The 22,877-nt window shown below is 39.5% G+C and overlaps 1 protein-coding gene across 1 annotated transcript in view; it reads right to left on the bottom strand.

Annotated features, from left to right (window-relative positions):
- The window catches only part of PALLD (palladin, cytoskeletal associated protein), a 343,422-nt gene that overhangs the window by 156,915 nt on the left and 163,630 nt on the right, over positions 1–22,877 (bottom strand). Inside the window, 2 exon segments of the mRNA XM_037526416.2 lie at positions 17,472–17,814; positions 19,968–20,087. Coding sequence (XP_037382313.1) covers positions 17,472–17,814; positions 19,968–20,087 — 463 coding nt within the window.

Raw genomic sequence — 22,877 nt, 5'->3', positions numbered from 1 at the left:
ACTCCATCCCCTGCCCCCGCTGCTAATTCCTCCAATGGTCTGCTTTTCCCTCCCTGTCTCTACAGCACAATTGTCAGCACATTTTTGACACGGAGGTCACTAGTCATCGGAAGCATGAACTCCAAGGGCCAGTCTTCGGGAATGATTGAAAACATGTTGTGACAGACTGTGTTTCACTGTTTGTTAGCTCCCTAACAACAGCCCTCCTGCTCCACCCAAATCCATTTCTGAATTTTTCAGATAATGGGTGACGATCCTTTCAACACGGGCCCTCTGCAGGTCCACAAATGAATGATGACTGTCTCAGCCAGTCAAGGTGATTCTATTCCCTTCTGCCAGACACACACTGTTCCATCCTTTCTTAGAGCTACAAAGGGACCCAAAACATGGTTGCAAATGAATGGCATTTAGGGGGGAGTCCTCTGGAAAGCATTTTCTTCAAAATAAAATAAATGGAGTGTCACAAATCTTCTGGCTCTGCCTCACCCTTCTTATTCAGGAGATGGGTGAGAACTTGGTCTTTGGGGAACAGAACCACTTTACAACCATGAAGTAAAGACCCAGAAACTCTAAACAAACTCTGACATCTCTGAGCTCGTGATACAGGCCGTGGCTGCCAATACACACACCAAATTTGTGTGTGTGTGATGTTTGCCTAAGTAAAGATATCCAGAAACACTAAGGTAAATAGCTAAGAAGACAAACATTCTGTATTTCCCAAATGTGGCCATTCTTGAGAAAGAAACAGGAAACAAAATCAAGGCACTAAAGTCAAATTAAAATGGGGTGGACTTGCCACAGCAGGCCTAATGCCACTGATAGCATATCATTAGAGAAGTTCTGGCGTTTTCTCTGTTGCCTCCCTTCGGTAAAGTTTAAATTAACCTATGGGATGTTAGTCAAATATCCAATAACTCTACCTTTTATATAGTAGTAAGAATAGTAATTGGCAAATGTGGGCGGAAGAGAGGAAAAGAGTCAATAACGAAGCACTTAATCCCCCCTTTTCCATAAACCATCAGGATATAGACCCAGCACTTATTGTGCTCAGCAAAAAAAAGAAAAAAGGAAAGAAAAAATAAGGGGAAAAAAAAATCCCACAAACCCTCAAGGGAATGCTCAGTAATGACTGCTGATTTTGTGTGCAATGAGGCAGTATGCTAGAAGCACTGCAAAGCCATGGTTCCCCAGGGAAATGCAGGAGAGAAAAACTTGAAAGTAAGAGAAAAGTTTTAAATATCAGTGGGAAGTGGGTTTTGTCCCCTGCCACCTCCCCACCTCTTTCTGGCCTGACTCAGGTCACAACGAAATAGGCTGGTGAGAAGAGGAAAGAGACTGGCCAGTTAGCACAATAATAATGTATGTCCATTTCAGGGCACAAGCGGTTCCCGTAAGAGGGAGGGTTTACAGCAAAGTGACTGACTTCTTCTAAACACCCCCCTTCCTTCTCATGGCTGCCTGGGGGTGGTGGGGGTTACTCTCTGGGGCAATACTGAAAAGGCCTGATGAATCAGGGCCGGGACCCTGGAGAAGAGACCAAGGGAACAAGGGTGAGGCAGAGGAGGTCTTTCTGATGACCCTGGGATGTGGCTGCGGAATGGACGGTCCATCTGCTCACGAGGAAAGTGGTTAAGTGTTTTGACCCATCTTTTGAACTCTTTGTGTATGCGACTGGGTAGGAGGAAGACCTGTTTAGGGGAAAGCAGATGTCAGTATACATGCAAGAGCTGTTCCGCAGCTAATAGGCCCAATCTTTGAGGATCATGAAAAGGACTCTGAGTGTCCACAAAAAGCTTCAGCTATGCATATAACTGGAGGTGCTTCAGAACAGTTCCATCATCATCACAACACTACTACTATTACTCCCCTGCCCCACCTCCTTCTTTCCTCGTCTTTTGAATTTTGGTTACTAAAAGTGATCATTTTTTTCAAAGTTCACTTTTATGTAATATTATATTCCTTGAACCTGATTTTGAAAAAATCTTTACAGCTCCTTATCCAAAATAAAGGCTAATGAAGATTAAAGACAGAGTTGAAATCATATGAGAAAGTGGTTTCTCAGAGGTAAAAGGAGCTCAAATCAGAAAGACATTTAAATTAGAAAAAAGGAAATTGTCAGCTATGTATAATCTCATACACAGATCGTATGCGCCACCCCTCTACCTCTGCCTCCACCCCAAGACTTTTCAAATGAAAACAATGCAAGAGACCCGAGATCATGGCCAAGACACGGGTGGGTGTCTGACCTGGCTGTCAAGCTGGGATGGCTTTGGGTAAGAAGAATGTACAGCTGGTTCCCTCCGCCTACTGAACACAGATGACTTTCTTAGTTTGAAATGAAATAAAAAGCCAGGACTTATAACACTATTTAATATTTAGCTTTAAACAGTAAAATAATACTGCTTTTTTTTTTTTACAAATAAACTATTTGCTGCAGCTAATGTTGATTTAATTAAGATTTGAATTAGAATTCTTGGTCCAATTTTGAAGTGTTTTCAGATCTCACCTCATGGTTTTCTAAGTATAAAAGTGATCCCAGGTAATTTGGATTTGAAATCCTACAAACCAGCATAAAATTGATGAAAACATTTCACTTTTCCTTTGTTACTAGCAATGAAGACACACTAATATTTTATAATTAAAATTATACTCATCACATTGGTCCTACTTTCCAATACATCTCAAAAACAAAGAAATGAATTTGTCAAATAGTTAACATAATCCAGCTAATATTCAACACTCACCTATTTAAGAGGAAGAGAGAACAGGCAAGCAGATTTATAGTTTCAGGATTAGGAATGAAGATATTTTGCATTTTAGAATACCAAGAATTTATATCCAGATGTTGTCCCAGAAATTCTTATAATCAGGAGTGCTTGGATTATGCTATAGATACACAATAACAATTTTCTTATGAGTGTGAGGAACTGCCCTGTTACTTATTACCTGTTCCACCACAACCAAGGGAACACTTAGCTACATGCTAAATCCAATTATAGGGGTGTGTGTGTGTGTGTGTGTGTGTCTGTGTGAGAGTTAGTTTAAATGGAACAAACATGAATTATAAAGAATATACTACTGGATCATATAAAATAAATCTATATCACATTTATTTTAATGGTCTGATATAAATCAGCTCAACAGTCTTTGATTTTCCTTTGATAATCTCAGACAATGGAAATGCTTTAAGGGAAGATTTGTACTTCGAGTTTGTGTTTACTTTTGGAATCACTTTTAAACCCTATGTTTTGGGGTTTTTGTGTTTTTTTTTTTTTTGAATTTTGAGTTTTATTTAGTCCCTAGCCTTCAATAACATTTCCCATATGCCCTGGATTATTCTGACCCTTCAACAATGGTCTAGGAACAAAAAAGCACAGAAGAGAGATTGGTTTTCCCCAAGAAAGGGCTATTTCTCAGTTGAGATAGTTCCAGGCTGACCCCAAGCAAAAAATACTAAATTTCACCTGTACATATAATGATTCTCTAGATCATCTCTAGATTTGTTTTCCATTATTTACTATTTAGCACTGTTTCTAGATATTCAATTACATGAATAATAAGGGAGGAAAAGAAAACTGGCAGAAAAGTGTCCAAAGTTCTTTTGAGCTCTGTAAGATTGTCAGAGACTTGAATGGAAGTTCTAGGTTTATTTTGTCTAGTTGTCTGTCACAGGATGATACGTAGATACATCTAATGATAGCTCAGCTGATTACTCAAATGCTTTGGGGGAGGGCTCCAGCATTTCAAAGCAGAAAGTGTGATATACCAGAATGAATAATTCAGCCTATGAGCATGTAACATGAGTCACAAGACACTCCTTCCTCCTCCTAGCAATCTGGTAACATCGCTTTCTGCAGGATGGTACATCTAAGCTTGTACAAAAGAAAGACGTGTCTAGCCCTGTTCCGCAGCCTGCCAGCAGCACAACCCCCTCTTGTGATATGAGCTCACCAGAGTCTGTGGGTGCAATTTCCACCTCTAGCTGGAGGGGCAGGACTGGTCTTTCTAGAGTCACAGCCCCTCCAGACACTGGTCTCTGTGTGTTCCCACTCTGTCTGCCACGGTCAGATTTGCCTTCCAAACTTTCCAGGAACTGTAGGATGAGTTGAATGAAAAAACAAAACAAAACAAAAAACTCCTAATTTGTCTGTGATTTTTCTGTAAATATCTCACCACCTCTTTAAGCAACTTTTCATCGGTACACTCAAGTCACAAAGGATTGGTAACATTTTTTTAAATAATAACAAAAATGACGCTAGGTAATGTCACTTAAAATTTGTCCTGTGGCACACCCTGTGTTTCCAAGTTTTCTTCCTCTGATTATAAGACTGCGAAGTCAGTATTATCCTAATTCCCTACTACTGGACAGACTGAGACTAGGGGGCAGGGCACTGAGAAGCTTTTCCAGGCCACCTACCTTAGTGGTGAAGACCGTCTCACCCTCCACAGCTTTCTTAGACCAGAAAGAATATTCTTTAAAAACAAGCAACTATAAATCAGAGACACACTATGGGGGATCAGGAGGGTGGTGAGGAGAGGAGGGATTAGGGTCAAAATAAGGAGGGTGCAATTGTATGGGGAATATAACCAAAATGAAAATGCATACATTGTGCAAAAATAAAAATGATGTAAGAATTATATAAATAAAATATACTAAAAAAAAAAAAAAAAAAAAAAAAACAATCTCCAAAGTCTCAAATTTGCATTTACTTTAACATGGTGGGTTGAATGGTGTGTGCATTTTTTTGTTCCTTAAGTTGTAAAAATGATTAGAAGATAGGAGTGAAAAACTATTCAATTCATTGGAGTAAAAAGTAAGTTGTTGCTGACTTAGCAGGAGAGGACAGCGAAAACCCAGGTACCCACTGAAAGTGAAGCAAGCGACGAGGAAGCTATCTGAGCAACGGAGAACTTGATCACTAGATTTCTCTGAAGTGGAGCAGAGGGTTGTGAGGCTGGAGGAAGGCAGCCAGCTGTTGTCCTCCGTCCTGGGGTCAACGGTCCCTCCCCTACCACATTAGACAGGAGGCTTCCAGATGGAGACTACAGCCAGGGTGATTCTATACCCAGAAACACCTGGCACAGCAGAGGCCAGGTTATTTAAGGAGGTATAATCAGGCTTTCTGGAGAAAAAATAAAAAACAACAAAATGTCTACTTACTCTGAGTTCAGGATGACATAATTGCTTCAATCTAAATAAATATCCAAACTATTACTCCACATTGTCAGGAGTTGAGTGCCCAGCACAAGGTATAGGCTGGCTCATAACTGTATACAGAGGCTTTTCATTTTCTTTAAGTTGCATGGTATTCCTGTTTCACCTTTGAATAGTACATGCTAAAGTCAACATGGACTCATAAATGAACAGTTTGTTTCCTCGAATGAGAAAGGTCAATGCTTATACATTTCATGTGCAAATAGATCATGGAGGCAATTTGACACTAGGAGGAAATATGACCTGGTATTAATGTCTGATAGACTGCTTATGACCAAGTGGAAAGCAGCTAGCAAGAGGAATGTGGTTGTCATTTCATATCAACTGAAATAATTTTCTTCTAGATCACTTGGAGAGTACAATTCAGATGAATATGGGTTCTAGGAGAGAGAGAGGGAGTCAAAACTTTAATTTATCCATCTTTAGACATCCACAAAGTTGGAGTAATGCTTGGCCACTTTTCAGAGGTCAAGTTTTAAGGAAGTGGCAGTCTAGTTCAGGTTAGCCTCCCTCTTGGCCCCATGACAAGGAAGATGGCCTTGAAAGATGGCTTCCCAAGGGCACCCTGAACTGGTGAGCGTCTTTGACCCCTCCTGGTCAGCAAAGACCCCCTCTCATCCTCTTTATTCCACCCAAATCCAGATTTTTATATTTGGGGCTGAGCTGGATCTAGGTTGAGGTCTACATATTTGCCTGTCTGCATTTATTTACTTTGGAACACTCAGGTCTAAGAAGACAGCAGAGAGAGGCAGCATCAGTTCTAAAGCAGCGCCAGGAGGAACACTAGAATCAATTTTGGCTGGTGGTTCCCTTTGTCCTGACTAAAATGACCAACAACAGAGACAAAATTTTAATTATGCACCTACTTTCCTCATTCCATTCCACTTCCAATTTTAGTAGGAATTCTATTTTATTTAGATTGCCTACTACTATCACCATGAGTATAAAATAGAGCTTCATTTTATAAAGACAGCTTTAGTTTTTTGTCATAATGTAAAATAAGGGAATGTAAATTTCTCTCTAGTTGACACCATGGTGAAAATGGGGACAACGGTTCTAGGCATAAATCAACGTTTCCAGTAATAGAACATTCAGGAGCCATCTATTTGAATCTATTGAGATTTCTGAACTCTCTGCCAACTTGTAGCAAAAATAAAAAAAAAATCTTTATTGTATTTACTCTGCAGGAAGGCAGTTATTAAGTATTGGAAAATTTTGATGATGACAAAATTATTTTTGCTTTTTAAAGGTACAATATTTAGATCAAACATGAAATGAAACAAACTCTAGAAAGCTCCATCATGAACCATCTTCCTGTATGTATAACATTGGTTTATGACAGAATAAAAGTTAGTGAGAATATTTCACTGTTGATTCCTAGGATATCCTTTGGAGAAAGTAACAGCAAACAAGAAGAGGAAGACATTGTTGAAAACAATGATCAGAAGCAAGAATCTTACCTCCCTGGCATAAGAGTTTGGAGGTCCAAGTTACAGACTCTATTTCAAGAACTAAGGGCATTTTTACTTTGCACTGCATTCTACTTAGGCCATCTTTTATAGATTTTTTTTCTTTGTTGCAAACATTACTACACATAATGATACACATAATGATACATCCTCGAAACCAGATGGCAGATGAACTATTTCCACGAAGAAAGAAAACAAGGACAAGAAAATATTTGTGGTCTTTCCAGAAATCTTTCACAACCTTCCCATTTAATGGCAATTACTAGGAAAGCAGCAAGTTGGAAATTACAGCTGAGGCATATAATTATCCATATTTGACCTATTTATAAACTCCTCTGAGGAAGAAGAATGCCAGAGCGTTGTACCTACTCTTTTTGGTTCCTCACATATAGAGTGAAGTAAACATTTGGATGGTTTGTTAATAACTCAATGACTCTGTCACCTTCACAGTGGGAGGTCCACAGCTGGAGTCCCTCAAATGCTGCCTACTATGGATACAGACATCAGGACATTAAAATAAAGAACGAGACCCGAGGAACATTGTGAAATGGAGCGGGACACAAAGAGAGTCGACTTTCTAGGATTCTGAGTTGAGAAGGGGCAGAGTAATGAGCTCCAGCCAACACAATGGGAGTATAGAGAAAGAAATTAAATAAATGTACATATTTACTAAAGTGTATCATTGAAGCATCAGACACATTCCAATCAATGTGTATCCTCACAATAGCCTTAAACAGAGAAAGCATTATGCTACCAAATCTACATGCTTTAACAAATTAGATTAGTATACGCCTTATTATTAAAAACAAATGAAAGAAAATCTAACTCCTTGACACGTATGGGAAAGGTTTTTTTAAAAAGACATCAATTTTAGTGTTATTCACAAGGTTGTGCAATTACAATTTTAATAAAGTATGGAAACAATCTTTCTCAAGTTTGAGAAAGTGAACAATCAGCTTTTAGACATGTAACAGGCACCACATAAAATAAACCTCCATTACTAACGTTCTCATCATTAGGTGATGGATTAGTTTGAATGAAAAACTTACACATTCACAGAAAAAATAAATCAATGGCAGAAATTTGGCAACTAATGTATTTCAGCCTGCAGCAAATTCTCTAGGAGTAAAAGTTGTAGACAAGAAATGAAATTCAATAAATATGAATTAGAGAGTCATTCATTGAGAACAATGGCTTTAAAATGTCTAAATGTAGGAAATATTATTCAATAAAAACTTGACTCAAAGTCTTACTTGGGTAAGAGAGGTTAGTAGCCACAAAATGGATGTTGGTACTGAGATGTACTGGAAAGAACCGGGGCTAACAAGGAAGAATTACACCAGAAATGGCTGTATCAGCTTCATCTCGGTTGTTCTATATGTAATAACAGCCAGAGATCACCAGGATGACATTCTCATTTTCCCACCTTACCACCTCAGGTGCAAATCTCACCCCTACAACTCTCTTTTTTTCCTCCAGTTGAACCCAAAGTCCTTTTTCTGGGTTTCGGCCCCTGTCGATGGGATTCCTGGTTCCTAATCAGTATTCCCATCTGCTCAAACTTTCTCATTGGAAATGCTTTGGTCTTAAGTGAAATCTGGCTTCCCTTGGGGTCTTCCTGGTGGTGCAAGGGATTAAGACACAACCCATGAAGCTGTCCACAGCCTCTGCAGCATGAGTTCGATCCCCAGCCAGTCAGGGAGCTACCCACATGGCGCAGCAGACCTCTCCTGTCTCACCTGATGCTCCCCTCAGCAGTGTATTTCAGATCTGCCTGTTCTGTTCCCCACTGTCTCTGGTGAATCCTCTCACTCCCCACACCGCTGACCTGTACCCCAGCTCTTGTATGCATAAATAAATAAATCTGGGGGAAAAAAAAAAAAGAAATCTGGCTTCCCTTGATGGTGTTACTAAACACACTATGGTCTTCCCTGAGCACAGAGAGTTCTGTATGCTCCTGCTTCCCAGAGCTCCTGTCAGAACACTTTGCCATCATCATTCAACATGTACTTCTCTCTTGAAGTTGAAGCACTCCACCTATAATCACTCTTCCCTGTTATCACCAACAACCTTGACCATTTCCTCGCTTTTCTCAATGACTTGACTGTTTAGCATTGAGTTTCCTGCCGTCAACTTTGGCCATCAGCCATGTTAATATTCCTTCTAAGTCTTGACTCTGTGGTTCCTTTGCCATTTCCTCTACTCTGGTGACCTTAACTTCCACTCCAACTAGCCACTCAAACAGATATATCTTAAACTCCTTTATCTCTTGAAGTACTTTCTTGAGGGTTTCTACTTTCAGAGACCTCTCTTTGAGCACAACTGTTCACTTTCCATATTTTCCTATCTTATACATCCTCTGACAATCATTTTCTTTCTGAGTTTAACTTTCATTTTTTTGAGTTGTTCCAGTTTCTCAAGGCCAAGTCTGCTTTCCCCTTGAACCAGTGAAGGTATCTGCTCGATCTGCTTCTCTTCTTCACCCTACATACTGCCTGGATGATTTCCATACTACTTCCCAAGAATCATGGACTTAAATATAGCATCCCTATCACACCCATACCACCAGCTAGCCACTTCTTTGTTACTGTCGGCAGAGTGCTGAATGTGACTGAAATGAAGTCACAAAACCATGCTGCATGAGGAGGGCTCACCCTTTTATTTCAAATGGGTGCCAGGAAATACGCAATTGCTTTCTTGGTTTTCCTTCTCATTCCTCATAGTTCTCTTCAGCCTTGTCCACTCTTCTTACTCTCCTAGTTCTCACAACCATCCTTCCTCTTTTAGCAGATACCTTCACTGCATATTTTTTTTTAATAGAGGCATGTTTTATTTATTTATTTGTTTGTTTGTTTGTTTTGTTTATACATGCACTGGGTACAGTCAGAAGCGCGGGAGGGTGAGAGAATTCACCAGAGCCAGAGCGGGGAGCAGAGCAGGCAGAAGGACCGAAGTACACTGCTGAGGGGAGCAGCGGGCGGCAGGAGAGGTCTGCGCGCCATGTGGGACCCTCCTCCGGTGGCCGGGGAGCAGCCGGGGATCGAACCAGCGCCACAGAGGCCGCGGGCAGCTTCGCAACCCAGCGCTCAACCGCTGCGCCACCGGGGAGGCCCCTTCACTGCATATTTTACTGATAATATTGTTATTTGAATTGGAACCTCAGTTTTCCTCACCATATATTTTCTCCTTCACCACTATTTCTGAGGAAAAGCTTTTAAACTTATTTTCTGTTTAAGGTATAATAAGGATTATACATTAAATGTTGATCTACCCTATGAAGCTTTTTTTTTTTTTTTTTTTACTTTTAATCCTAATGCCTAAGATGTATAATTTCAGAAGAAGGAGTTATGGTTGCAGGGGTGGCGTTGGTGTTAGAGAGTGTTGCGGAGAAATAAAGTCATTTTGGAGTCTAGGACATTTTGGGGAGAGGCTTTCCAGGAAAATTCCCATTCCTGAAATTTCTGGCTTCCAGGAAAAGAGAGATAATAAGAGCATTCAGTACCAGAAAATTTTGTTCCCAACTGTGTTCAAAATTGTGTTTGGTTACTGAAGAATAAAATGAATGGAGGTTGAATGGAGGAAAGAGGATAGAAGAGACAGGATTGGAAGGACTTTTAAAAAATACTTTGTAATATAAAAGTTATAAGCATTGTTGAAAAGTTGGACGATCAGGATTAGTTAACTAGAAAATATCATCTGCTCAAAATTCCACCAGTCAAAAAAAACACTGGTAACATTGTGGTCTATTTCTAATATATTTCAGTTGGTTAAAGTGTTTTATATTGTATAAATCAGTACTAAATTGCACATAACATTTTCATTCTAGTACTTTTTTGTTTAACAGTATATTGCTAATACTTTGACATTGGATTTTCAGCACTACCTCTGGGCACATTTTTCATATGTGGTTCCATCTTTTTTCTGTATTGAGACTCTCCCTCTTTAAAAATAAATGTCCCTGCCTAGCAGGGACTACTTTGTTCAGTTTTATTTTGTATTCACCAAAAGAGCTCTGCTCATATATATTTAGGCAAGATGAGACAGAGATGTTGAATAAATATAGCACCATCGTGTACTTTCATGGGAAGTATCTGATATTTGAGTTGTACATATGGCATTTCTCATGAATGGCTGAGCACCACTTACGTGTCTATAGGGTATCTACAGGTATTTCCAAATATATTTTAGACACCAAATAAGATTAGCCATAACAATAATGTTTCAACCTTCTTCTGGAAATGTAATTAAAACACTACATTCATCATAGTAAAGCAAAGCACTATTATCCTAATACCTAAGAGCATGACATTGTGTCAGAGTCAACAATTACATGAAAAATTCAAAAGGAAGAATACGTCAAAATGTTATTCCTCCATTAAAAGTTTCATACTTCAGGAAGTTCCTTGATTGCGCTTTCCATTTCAGGGACGGATTGTTTTCAAGGTGATCCAATGCCAACACTGTTCATGCAAAGTTATCATCCTGTTGTGTTGATAAAGAGCCCATATTTACCTAGCCAGGTGCTTTAGAATTAGGACCAGGACTGAACTTACAGTCCTTATGGATCATTCTCCAATGTGTTTGGTGAGTGTGTGCGTGTGAGATTTTTACAATAATTGAAAAAAATTACTTTCTGCCCTATGCTTTTTTCTCTAATACTACATTTTGAAGACCTTTCTGATCCCAGAGTGTCACTATTTCTAAACTGCTTTGTTATTTGTACTCAGCAGATATGGAAAATCATTTCACTAGAAATGGGAGATGGTGTCTATTAAGTTTCAGAACCAAAAGCAGAATGGGTTATCTCGCAAACATTAAATTGGGAAAAGAAAGTATTTGGATTGCATGGATGCTAATTTGGGAATTAGTTATTCTTCTACACATTTACATAATGCTAAAAGGTGAACAGAATTTTGTGTGTATGCTCTTGCCAATATGATATTACAGATCAATGGATTATATTATTCAAAGGTAAGACTATTATTGTCTGTGTCAACTTTCCTCAGTACCTAAAATTACCCAATACTCTGCAGATGCTCAATTAACAGTGAGGGAATAAAAAGTATGCTAGATTTTGAAATACATTTATGTCAGTTAAAGGAACATTTTCACAATTGCTTAAAGATTTTTCTCTCTTTGACCTTTGTTACTTACCTTGCCCCAAATTGCTTTTGCTTATATTCTCTTGCTCTGTGTGTATGTGTGTGTGTGTGTATACATTTAAAATCCACCAAGTAAGGCTTATACTAGAAGTAGAAGCTAAGAAACTATTTGAATCCTAATGTCAAACAGTGATATAGTGAGATCTTGAACCCTACCAACTAAAGGTTAAAGGATGGAAAAATGTTACACTTTCTAAGTTATACTGACCGAGCCACACATTTATTTGAGATCAAGCAGCAGTCCAACATAAACAGGATAGGAAGGGAGTAGCACAGAAGCGCTTAGCCCTTCATCAAAAATCTGGCTTCTGATGGGGGCGTTAACATGTCAAGCACACACACCTTGAACAGCACTTTGATTGTACTGTGGCCAACTGACATTGCAAGTATGAACTAGAGACTGCAAATGTCTTTCCAGACCTTCCAAATGTCTCATTTTCTCCAAGATGATTTGAAATGAGATGAGATGTTCATCAAATGAAAACACAGGAGAAATGAGGAAGGAGTTGAAAGGGTTCCCAAATTAAGTAACTTGGTTGGAAGAACTTTCCTAATGCAATTCTATCCCCTGAGATTCTTATTTAATTCTTTATATTCATTCAGTTTATAAGATAAATGATGTCAGCTGGAAGCACTGTAAAGTAGGAAAATTCTGGAATCGGTGAGGTTTGGAAATGGAAATCCTATGGTAAATCTACCTACAAAGTAAAAACAAGTGGGGTGGCTCTAAATGTGAGACCCTTCTCACATTTAGAGAAAGAACTTCACTTTCTCTTTGACTGCTTTTGCTGATTCATTCAGAAATGGTTTTGAGCATTTACTATGTCAGGCTTTGGTTGAAGTCCTAGTGAAAGAGCAGTGAGAGAGTGAAGGTTCTTATTCTTCAAAAGCTTTTCTTATATTAGTGGGAAAAACCATACACAAACTGACAAACAACTAAGCTAGCTATGGATATAATTACATGCTATATAGTCATGAAAGAGGATGATTTATTTGAGGCTGGCCGGGAGGCTGCTTCAGATTGGGTGGTTAGGGAAGGTGGGGACACTAAGCTGATTTGAAAAGACAAGAAGGAGCCAGCCATAAGTAGCAGAACATTCCAGGGAGTAAGTAGAACATTCCAGACAAGGAACAACTTGTGCTTAGGAGTGTGGAAGAAACCATAAGGAACTTCCAAATACAGAAAGTCTGGCACAGTTAACTCCCTGATAAGAGTGACAAGGGCTGCTATTGCCTTCTCTTCTAACTCTAAAGCACATCATCTCTCATTCCTGCCTATGCGGTGCAGAGACATTGCTTTGATTTTACACAGAGCTTATTATTGCTTATTTTTATGAAGATGGTAGTTTCATTGGCTAGTCCAGACTGGGTGGAGATGACAGACAAAATTGCTAAGGTAAGATTAAGCTGGTAGAACGTGGCCATTTCTTGAGACAAGAAGTGCAAGAACACTTGTATGGAAGGATGGGAGTGAGAGAAAGAAGAGAAACAAAATAAAATGCTATTATTTGGAGAAACCTTATTTAGTCTGATATTTCACACTGCCTTTTTGTAGAGGCTGGGACAGGGAAGAGAAAACAGGAAGGATAGGAGAAAGGCGATTAAATTCTTATCTACTGATAAAGCATGTAAAATTCATTTAAACATTTCATTATCTTTCTGCCCCAAAACATGGACTTTTATGGCTATGTGTATATTTTTGGCACTACAGCAACAAATAAGTATGACTTTCTCTGCTGCCCTGTCCTGTTCCCTGGTACACGAACTTGCTCACTGCTTCACTCTTCAGTAATCTCCCTTTTTATTTTTCCCTTTGCTTCTTGCAATGGGTGTCTGTTCTATCTCCCTCCCGCAAGACAAAGGAAGAATATAAACAAAGCAGAAATAAAAGGGGGTTGAAAACAGCTTTGTTATATATATTGTTTGGCCTAATTTAAGAGAGGAGCTCAGTGGAAAAACAGGACTGTGCTTTTCTGTTTTGCAAATCACCCACTAACGCTGGCGTTCCCAAGTTTCCTTCAGGATTATTCCTGGGGATCCCATGCATGACCATAACTTTGAAGGACTGTGCTTTGGCCAGAATAAACAGAAGCAGGATTCTGTTTCTTACTAACACGCTGAGCCCTATATTTAGAATCTCCTGGAATCCTTTGCAGAGTGGGTGTCAACAGACTGATTTGGTGCCCATGGAACAAGGAAAATAATATTAGTTCATAAATTAGGGTGTTTACTCCTCCTTCCTCTTTATCTCTGATAAGAAAAATGACTCAAACACCATGATGCATCTTTTCTTTGTACCATGATAAAAGACCATGAGTGTGAGATACCGGATAATAGAAATAACCTCAGATGTGAATTTCCCTGCATGATGTCCTGGCACATTTCTGCAACAGTAAGGGATTTCACCAGTCAATGGCGCAAAGCACCTGTGTTTACTGAATGGCCTACATTTAATCATGTTGAACTTACACTTGAGGGAGTGAGTCAATGCAAGGACACTGGGAGATGCAGAAACTGAAGTGGATGCCTCCTGGACACTGAGCCAGGAGACACCCTAGGGACAGCCTGGGCACAGTCTGCAAGTCCACTGTGGAAGATTTCTATACAGGATGGAGGCTGGACTTGATCAAGAAAAGAATACATGACATTTTTATCTTTTCATTTTAGTCTGATTTTTTTTTTCTTCTTGTTAATATTGTTGCAGCTATTTGAGAGAAAAAAATGCAGAGGTTTTTTTTTTTTTTTTTTTTTTGATAGTGAGGTTCTTTTTCAAACACGACTTCTAGGTTAATTTAGTGCAACAGTAAACATTTTAATTCCTATTGCTTGTCCCTCCCAATTGTTTGATTTTTTTGATTATAAATAATTCAGATGAATGAAATGCCATAAGCCAAAACTACAAGTCTCTCCTTTTATGAATGGGAAAAAAAAATCCCAGTGTGCTGGTATTAGAAAGGTCCATAGTTTTTCACTGCCAACAATAAGAAGCAAAATCTCATCTCCCTTTAATGTATGAAAAGAAATAACTAGATGAGTGAAAGAATTTTACTGGGCAGTTACCTGGACTCACTGATTACCAATAACAGATGCCATTCTAATTTATTTGCAGGTACCATTCAATAGCCTTTCTCTATCAAAGCATGCAACTTTTACAACATGAGGAAAGCTTTTTTTAAGTTACCATGAAGATAAAGGAACAGATCTCAGACCAAATCAGTGACAGCGGTCACACCTAAAGAGGTTACTCTGGAGAAAGCAAAGCAAAGAGTACTAACTTTAATTACCCCGTAGTTTGAATTGTCACATCAAGTATGCATTCATTTTGTAATTAAAACAGCCACTCGGGGAAACAATATGGAGGTGCTTCAAAAAATTAAAGAACTATCATATGATCCAACAAGTCCAATTCTGAGTATCTGTATGAATTAAATGAAAACACTAATGCAAAAAAATACCTAAACGCCATGTTCACTGGCATTATTTACAAGAGCCAAGACATGAAAACAACGTTAAGTGTCCAATAATGGAGGAATAGATAAATTGTGTGCATCTCAAGTAAATGTTATTTCTAAGCTACCAAGTTCTGTGATTAAGTGCTCTGCCTTTTCCTAAATTTCTTCATGAAGGCAGGGGTGGGTGAAAACCTCTTTATATGGATGTTAAACACCAAAGTCCATTTTCCCTGTGTCTTATTTAATATTAAAAATCAGACTATAAGCAAATAATGAAATCACTCTTCAAACTGCTTAAGCTACTCATCCTCTTAATGGCAACAAGTTTGCTTTGTCTGTCTTTTGCAGACATGCTCCCCTCTGCCCCCATCACACACACCAACATCACTGCAAAGTGAAGCTAAAAGCTGAAGAGCTGTTGAAACTGCTGAGATAAGAAGGGCCGTAAAAGCCTGTTAACAGCTCCTCATGTTTGCCCTCCTGCGATTTATATCCAATTTATGACAGCCATTAATGAGAGATATACTTTACTTAACCAAGAGCACAGTCAAGTCCTAGTTATTAAACACACGGCCTTTTCTTCCCCAGAACAGCAGGTCCTTGTCTCAGTAAAAGCACTTCAAATATATATTCAAAATGCAAAGATAAAAGCAGTCAGCAGCAGCAATTAATTTTATGGGCTGGGGCTCAAGAGTAAATCCTTTTTAAGCCTCTTCACTCTTGAACTCATGTCACCTGTGCAGAGTCTCAATGGCGCTGGAGTATAGGTATGAAAAGTGCACCTGGCACCTTTCCTACCCCATCAGGTTCTTGAACCACAATGATGAGAAAAAGAATCCAGGCGGATGGAGACGGAAACATTACTGAGACCCAATTTCCTTATGCTTCGTTTCACGTAAAGTCACAGTTTCCAAAAACCTATCATTGATGGTGAGGATTCACTGTCCTGTCTACAAAGCTAGTGGCCCTGTTGGCTAAGAGTGAGCTGGGATGGAATGTAACACTGCAGACAGGGTAGTAACAAATAGACTTTTATGCAACACAAGGCAGTCCCCAAGTGTCTGCCCTCTTGCTAACCTAAGGCATTTGCTTGGCTGATTTGTTATAATGTTCATGAAATCACTAATAATGTTCATGAAATCACTCAATATTAAAGTGATATACAAATGTCAGATTTGAACTCTAATTTGAACCTCCATTTACTGTAACATTTCTAACAAAGACGTTGATGACAGAGAGATGAGAGTAGGTTTAGTATCAGGGAAACAGTAACTCCTACCCCTATTATCCTTCCTACCAGATCAAAAACATCAGACATCATGGGAAATTCTAAGAGGCTTTCTTAGATTCTGACAAACTCATTCTCTTGGAAATGTGGCCTTGTTAAGAAAGTATACATTTTATACGATTCTGACATTTCCACCGACCTCTATAAGGGCAGTAATTCAAGGTTTGTTATGCTGTGATAGAACCTTTTGAGTTAATTAATTTCTGCCTCTCTCTGACATTGTAATGGCTCCATTCATAACAACTCTCTGCTGTAGGGTGCCAATGGAAACAGCTCATGCAAGGTTTATCATCCTAAGAAAATAATGGAAATCAAATATGAAGGTGGAATTCACGGAAATATGCAGTTCCAAGAATTCCAAAGCCAAGTCACTTGAGTTGTGAAGAGCTCTCTTCTTCCTGACCAGCCTGCCTATCTCTGGTTTCAGCCCCCAACCCAGCTTCAACACACTGAATTTCCATCCTCAGCTTTCAGTCTTGTCTGACTTGGATTTCCTCACCGATGCTTAATTTTAAAACATTTGGAAAAGCTTTTAACAGACAGCTCAAAGTAGGTCCCTCTCCCATCACCTCCGGGGGATGGCCACATCCTTGCTGTACATTGGAAAGCCACACCATGCACAGATATTTTCACAGCTGAAACCAGTTAAAACTTTTAGCAAAGGGCAAAGAGAACCAAGCTTCTCATTTACTTTCTGTAGTTTCAGACATCCTTTATATTTTTGAATGACCCCATTCAATGGCAAGGTCACATCAACCAGGGACAATGTGCCTGCCGAAGGGACACCTTGCCATGGACTTGAGTCCAGCAAAACGTTTTCCCTGCCCAGAGAGGCAATTTAGCAGGGGTATGGAAAGAATTATAAAACCATGCAGAAATACTCACAGTTTGGGTTTGGCAAGCAGAGGTGGCGGCTCCTTAGTGGGTGAGAGCAGGACAGCTGGTGCAGGAAGAGATTTATTACTGTTAGCTTTGCCGTTAATCAGTCCATTTACTCCATGGCTGGGATGGACGCCGTTGGTTTCCCTCTCAGCAGAGCTGAACTGCATTTGAAGGGCTGCCCTGCTCAGTCCTAACTCAGGGCTGTTCACCTGCTGGATCTCAGCTGGGTTCTTTGATGCCAACTCAAAGGAACTTGCTTCCAAGAGTGGAGGGGGTGGAGGCAAGTTTTGGAAGAGATCGTTGTTGGCGTCTCCCACTGAGTCATAGCTACAGTTTTCAGTGTTGGCTAAGGAAAAAGAACGGCAGGAGAGAATAATAAGATGCCACAGTTATGTTCACATTGTCCTGGAGCACCTGAGCTTCCCTTGGGCCCTGTTAAGATGCTGAAGAAGAGATGACTTTGTACTATCTCGGCTGATGCAGAAGCCAAGTCTGTTGGAGGACCCGATTCTTCCATGCTTGTTTTCAGTGGCTGCCACTGTTTCATTTCCTGAATTGCCCACATGTGGTGAAACCAGCTACCAATTCATTAACAAATTCCAAACAAGAGCTAAAGATAGAAGTTGGCAAAAAAAAAAAAAAAAAAAAAAAAAAAAAAAAAAAAAAAAAAACCAACACAAATAAGACCAACTAATAATAATGCTTCATCCTCTCTAATTTTGACCTGTGGGTCAAAATCCATCCCATTTGTGCTTGACTGACATTAGTTCAAGCTATAAATGTTGTATGTGGTAAGCCATGGACATTCATGCTTTTTAAAGGTAAATAACTAAAGCTCAGTGGGGCTTATGGAACGTACTCAAAAATGTTCACTGAGGTACGCTGAAAGCCCAAAAGTATTTATTGATTGCGTCTGGCCTATAGCAGATTTATCCCAGATGAAAATGGAAAATACTGCAAGCCAGTTTATGCCACACTGACTTTGAGAGTCCAGAGTTTGGCCCAGACTGCTGCAGCCCTGCTGGAGCCATTTGGTGTGGCCACTTTCAAGCCAACTCAGACTCCAAACATTGGGATCCCTTCTGCTTTGCGGCTCTAATCAGGCTCCTGGAGTTTCCTTTTTCACTGTCAAAGGATCATTCATCTCAACGGTTTCCCCATGGAGGTAAACTTCCCATTTCTTAAGATGAAAAAGCATTTACAATTCCCACTGCACCTCCCTCAACCCCCGTTGCTTGTGCCTCTGCTGCCACCTAGCACCACTTCCAGACTCTTGGAAAGGGATCCAAGTGATCCGGTCCTCTCCTTGATCTCTCATGCAGCCCACACCCCATGTACCGACACCTACTGTGTATACTACGTGCCAAAGAGATATTTTTTAAATTTTTAAAAAGAAATCACAGATAGGAGGCTATAAAAATAAAATTAAACCAGTCAGAATGATTATGGATGTCTTGGTGTTGGGGGTGCTATGGTAACACATCTGACACAGTGTGAACCTGTATCCCCGAATCACATATAGTGTTGTAAGCCAACACTACCTCAACAAAAAAATACAATTAAAAAAGAAAAAGCCAGTCAGTAATAGCAGAAAATAGTAAACTAAAGTTAATAAAAGAAATACCTGTTCCTGTTGCACTCCCTACAGGTTTGAGTTAAAAAAAAAAATCCAATGGTTTTGAATATTGGTTGTAATAATATACTGCTTTAGTTTTTCATATCAGGGTTATATTCTACTACTAACAAAATCTAATCTCTAAGATCTTCACAGTTTCTCTGAATTATATTAGGTCTATCTTGTATGACTTTTTCAATAACATGCAACAATGATCTATTTGTCCACGTCTCTGCAGAGCCCCTGCTTTGGCCCTGCAGAGATTAATGGTCCTGATTCAGAGATGGTTTCTGATGTGAGCCGATTCTGAGTTCACAGGAAGGAGTTAGGAAATCAGCTCCGATGTGTCCAAGGCCAGGACTGCATGATTTTTTTTAAAGATTATTTATGCATACAAGAACTGGAGTACAGCCAGAGGTGTGGAGGGTGAGAGGATTCACCAGAGAGAGTGGGGAACAGAACAGGCAGATTGACTGAAATACACTGCTGAGGGGAGCAGCAGGCGAGTCAGGAGAGGTCTGCTGTGCTATGTGGGTCTCCTCCCTGGCCGGGGAGCGAACTGGTGCTACAGTGGCTGCGGATAGCTTCATAGGTTGTGTCTTAAACCCTTGCGCCACCAGGGAGGCCCCAATACTGCATGATTTAAAAACCAACCGCTCTGCCCGTGTTTTCAGGACTATACTATCATCTTTTGACTTTTGTCACCACTTCCAAGGCCCCTTTCTCCAAAGCCTTTAGATTCCTGATGAAACACTGACTGTCAGGCTAACTCCTGGAGCAGCAGTGAGCATTCCTAAAGGCTGAGCTCTCCTCCTGGGACCTTGTGGTGAACCACACTAAGTGGCGGGGAACAGAACTCAGTCCATTCCTCACTCCTCACATACCTGACGTGACAAGCAGCTGGGCAGTGCTGGTTACAGATCCATAATCATTTCTTGCCGAGCACGTAAAGATCCCCGCATCTTCAGGGAAAGTCTCTGCGATCACCAGGGTACAGATCTCTTCTGGAAGTGTAGAGAACAGAATTCATCAGAGTAAAGCCACAGCCACTTTGAAGAAGTCAGAAACTGCTTTTCTAAAACAAATAGGTAATGATTATCCTGAAAGCGCTTTACAAAAGTGTTCGCAATAGAATCTTTTTCCATTTAATTTAGCTGTGCTAAATTTTATTTACACTTAATTTAACTGTGCTCACTAGTGATCACAGCTTCCTTGGAGTCAGATCCTTTGAGACTTCAGGCAAGATCAGTCTTGATCAGTTGGTTTCCTCATCTATAAGATGGGGTTTTAATACCTAATAGTGTATCTGTGAAGGTAAAACAAGATGTTTGCCAAGTGTGTACCCCTGCCCTGGCATGTGGCAGATGCTAAGTGGATGTCAGCTCCACTCACTCCAGCCTAATTTACTGGTATGTAGAGTTCTTTCAACTACAATGGAGCTGCCTCTTACTTCTGTTCATCTGAAAAGCAACTAGAAGGGGAAATCAAGCTTCTCTAAAATGTTGACAATGGAGTTAAGAACCTAATATGTAAAGGTTTGATTTGCAGACAATTATTCTGGAAGCTACTGGAACAGTGGGTTGTGTTATACAGTGCAAAAAGTTCAGATCTAGAATCTGCTACCAAGGCTTAAATAAGGTCCTGCTTCTTCGTGTCCTGCTACTTGTGACTTTGGTCAACATCCCTGAACTTCAACATCCTTATCTGTAAAATGGAGACAATGACAGGATCTACCTGACAGTTTCTATTAGTCACAACTCATAAAATTAACCACCACCGGGTTATGATGGATGCAGATGAACATGACAATTGCTAATACCCAGGGCACTCTTACTAGGCACTAGGTACTATTACAAGCACTTAACCTACATCACTTCAGACTTAATCCTCTCAATCTCATGAGTTATGTTTATTATTATTCACCCATCTTCTAAGTAGGAAACCGAAGCACAATTGCACTAATTGATTTGTCCAAGGTCACATAGCGAGTAAATGGCAAAATCAGAATTTAAACCAAGTTGAGTTCTAGATCCATACTCCAAACCACCACTTATTCTTGTGCTATGATACAGACTGGGCTCAGGACACAGCACCTAGAAGATGCTGTGTAGCCATAAGTGCTAGCAATTTCCATTAGAGAGATGCTATCTGGAGTAACCGTTCATGTTGTACCAGAGAAGTAACAGATGATTAAATTAACAAATATTAAGAAATGTGATCTATTTCTGATTCCCAGAGACTCCACTGGATATTTGCATAATATGTGGGCAGTGTAAGACCCCACACTGTAGATGTTTAGCAAAACCTGCCTTGTCTTCCCTCTCTGCATCCAGGCCCCTTTGTAATGTGACCCTGTAGCTTCCCCCAACTGGCAGAGTTTATTTCTTCAACCCTAGAATCTGGGCTGGCCTTGCAAGTTGGCTTAACCTACAATGCACTAGAATTGAGGTGGGTGGCCAATTTAAGGGCCACTTTAATAAAGGTTTTAATTATAAGGTAGCAATTGTACCCACAGTTATACTTTTTTCACCTTGTATTTAAACCACAAGATATGTTCTGCAACAAATTTGCTTATTTTCACTACTGATGTAAACGGACTACAATCTTTAATAACGCAATTACAAAATTGAGGGCAGAAACCACTATCTTTGTATGTACAGCAACATATTATTTTATGTCCTCTTAAAAATACTGAAGTAGATACATGAATAGTTAAAGTTTCTAGAAGCTATTAATTGGAGGAGATTCCAGATTTTGCCTCAAATACCTTTTGTCTTATAACCTTCCATTATTAAGGTCTTCAGTTCATTTAATCTGCTGTCATCCCCTTGTTGGAATTACGAATCGTTTAGTGTTGCTGTTTAAGATGGAAAATATATGAGCAACCTGTATTATTTCTTAACATTTATGGCACCTATCACAGACATGCTCACCTTTGTCTCAATCAGTACAAAAGATCCCTATCTCAAGACACACTGTGGGAACTGGGAAAAGACCAGTTCCCACAGTTACAAGGTATAACCATGAAGCATAATATGTATAAGTAATTTTGAAATCTACAACAATGTGCTTTTCATTTAAAAAGATGAAGAGAAAATAAAGACAGACTAGAAATAGGCAAGACTCTGCATTGCTCTAGCTTTACGTCTACCCTACACTTGCTCTTGCTATACAGTCAAGGATGTAGATAAAAATGTTATTTAAATTTGCATATATCACTTAGCTCTACATTAGGACTAGGATGTTTTCAGGGGAATTTATAAGATTGGGTATAATTTCTTGAATCTTTTAGCATAGTGTTTCCCAGACCTGTTAGTTATCACCTGGAACATTTGTTATCTATGTTGGTTACATAGTCCTCTCCCCTAGAGATTCTGATGCAACAGACCTGGGCTAAGGATTTTTCTAAAAACAACACACTTTCGAGACCAGATTTATCTTTAGGAACGTATAGGAAACTTCATCCTAAAAATGAATGTCAAATGTTTTTGATTGGAACCCACAAAATATGTTTTATGTCTGACCCAGTCATACAGACACATACACAAACATACCTAACAGAAAATTTCACAAAACAGTACTTAAATTCATATGAAGTGTCCTTTACTATTTTGTATTTTATTTTATTTTAAAATAATGATGGTTGCCATTTATTTTCATGGCTGTTTAAAAACACTGCCCCCATGGACCAAGGTCAGTTCCTGGCTCAGTAAATATCCACGAATCCACAGAGAAGTGTTTGGCTACTAAAGGATTTTCAGGTAAAGGTTTAAGAGATACTGACACATGAAAAT

The sequence above is a fragment of the Talpa occidentalis genome, unplaced genomic scaffold (assembly GCF_014898055.3).
Source record: "Talpa occidentalis isolate TD23 unplaced genomic scaffold, MPIMG_talOcc4v2.1 talOcc4.4, whole genome shotgun sequence".
In the NCBI taxonomy this organism is placed as follows: Eukaryota; Metazoa; Chordata; class Mammalia; order Eulipotyphla; family Talpidae; genus Talpa; species Talpa occidentalis.
This window is presented reverse-complemented; position numbering and strand designations above follow the sequence as displayed.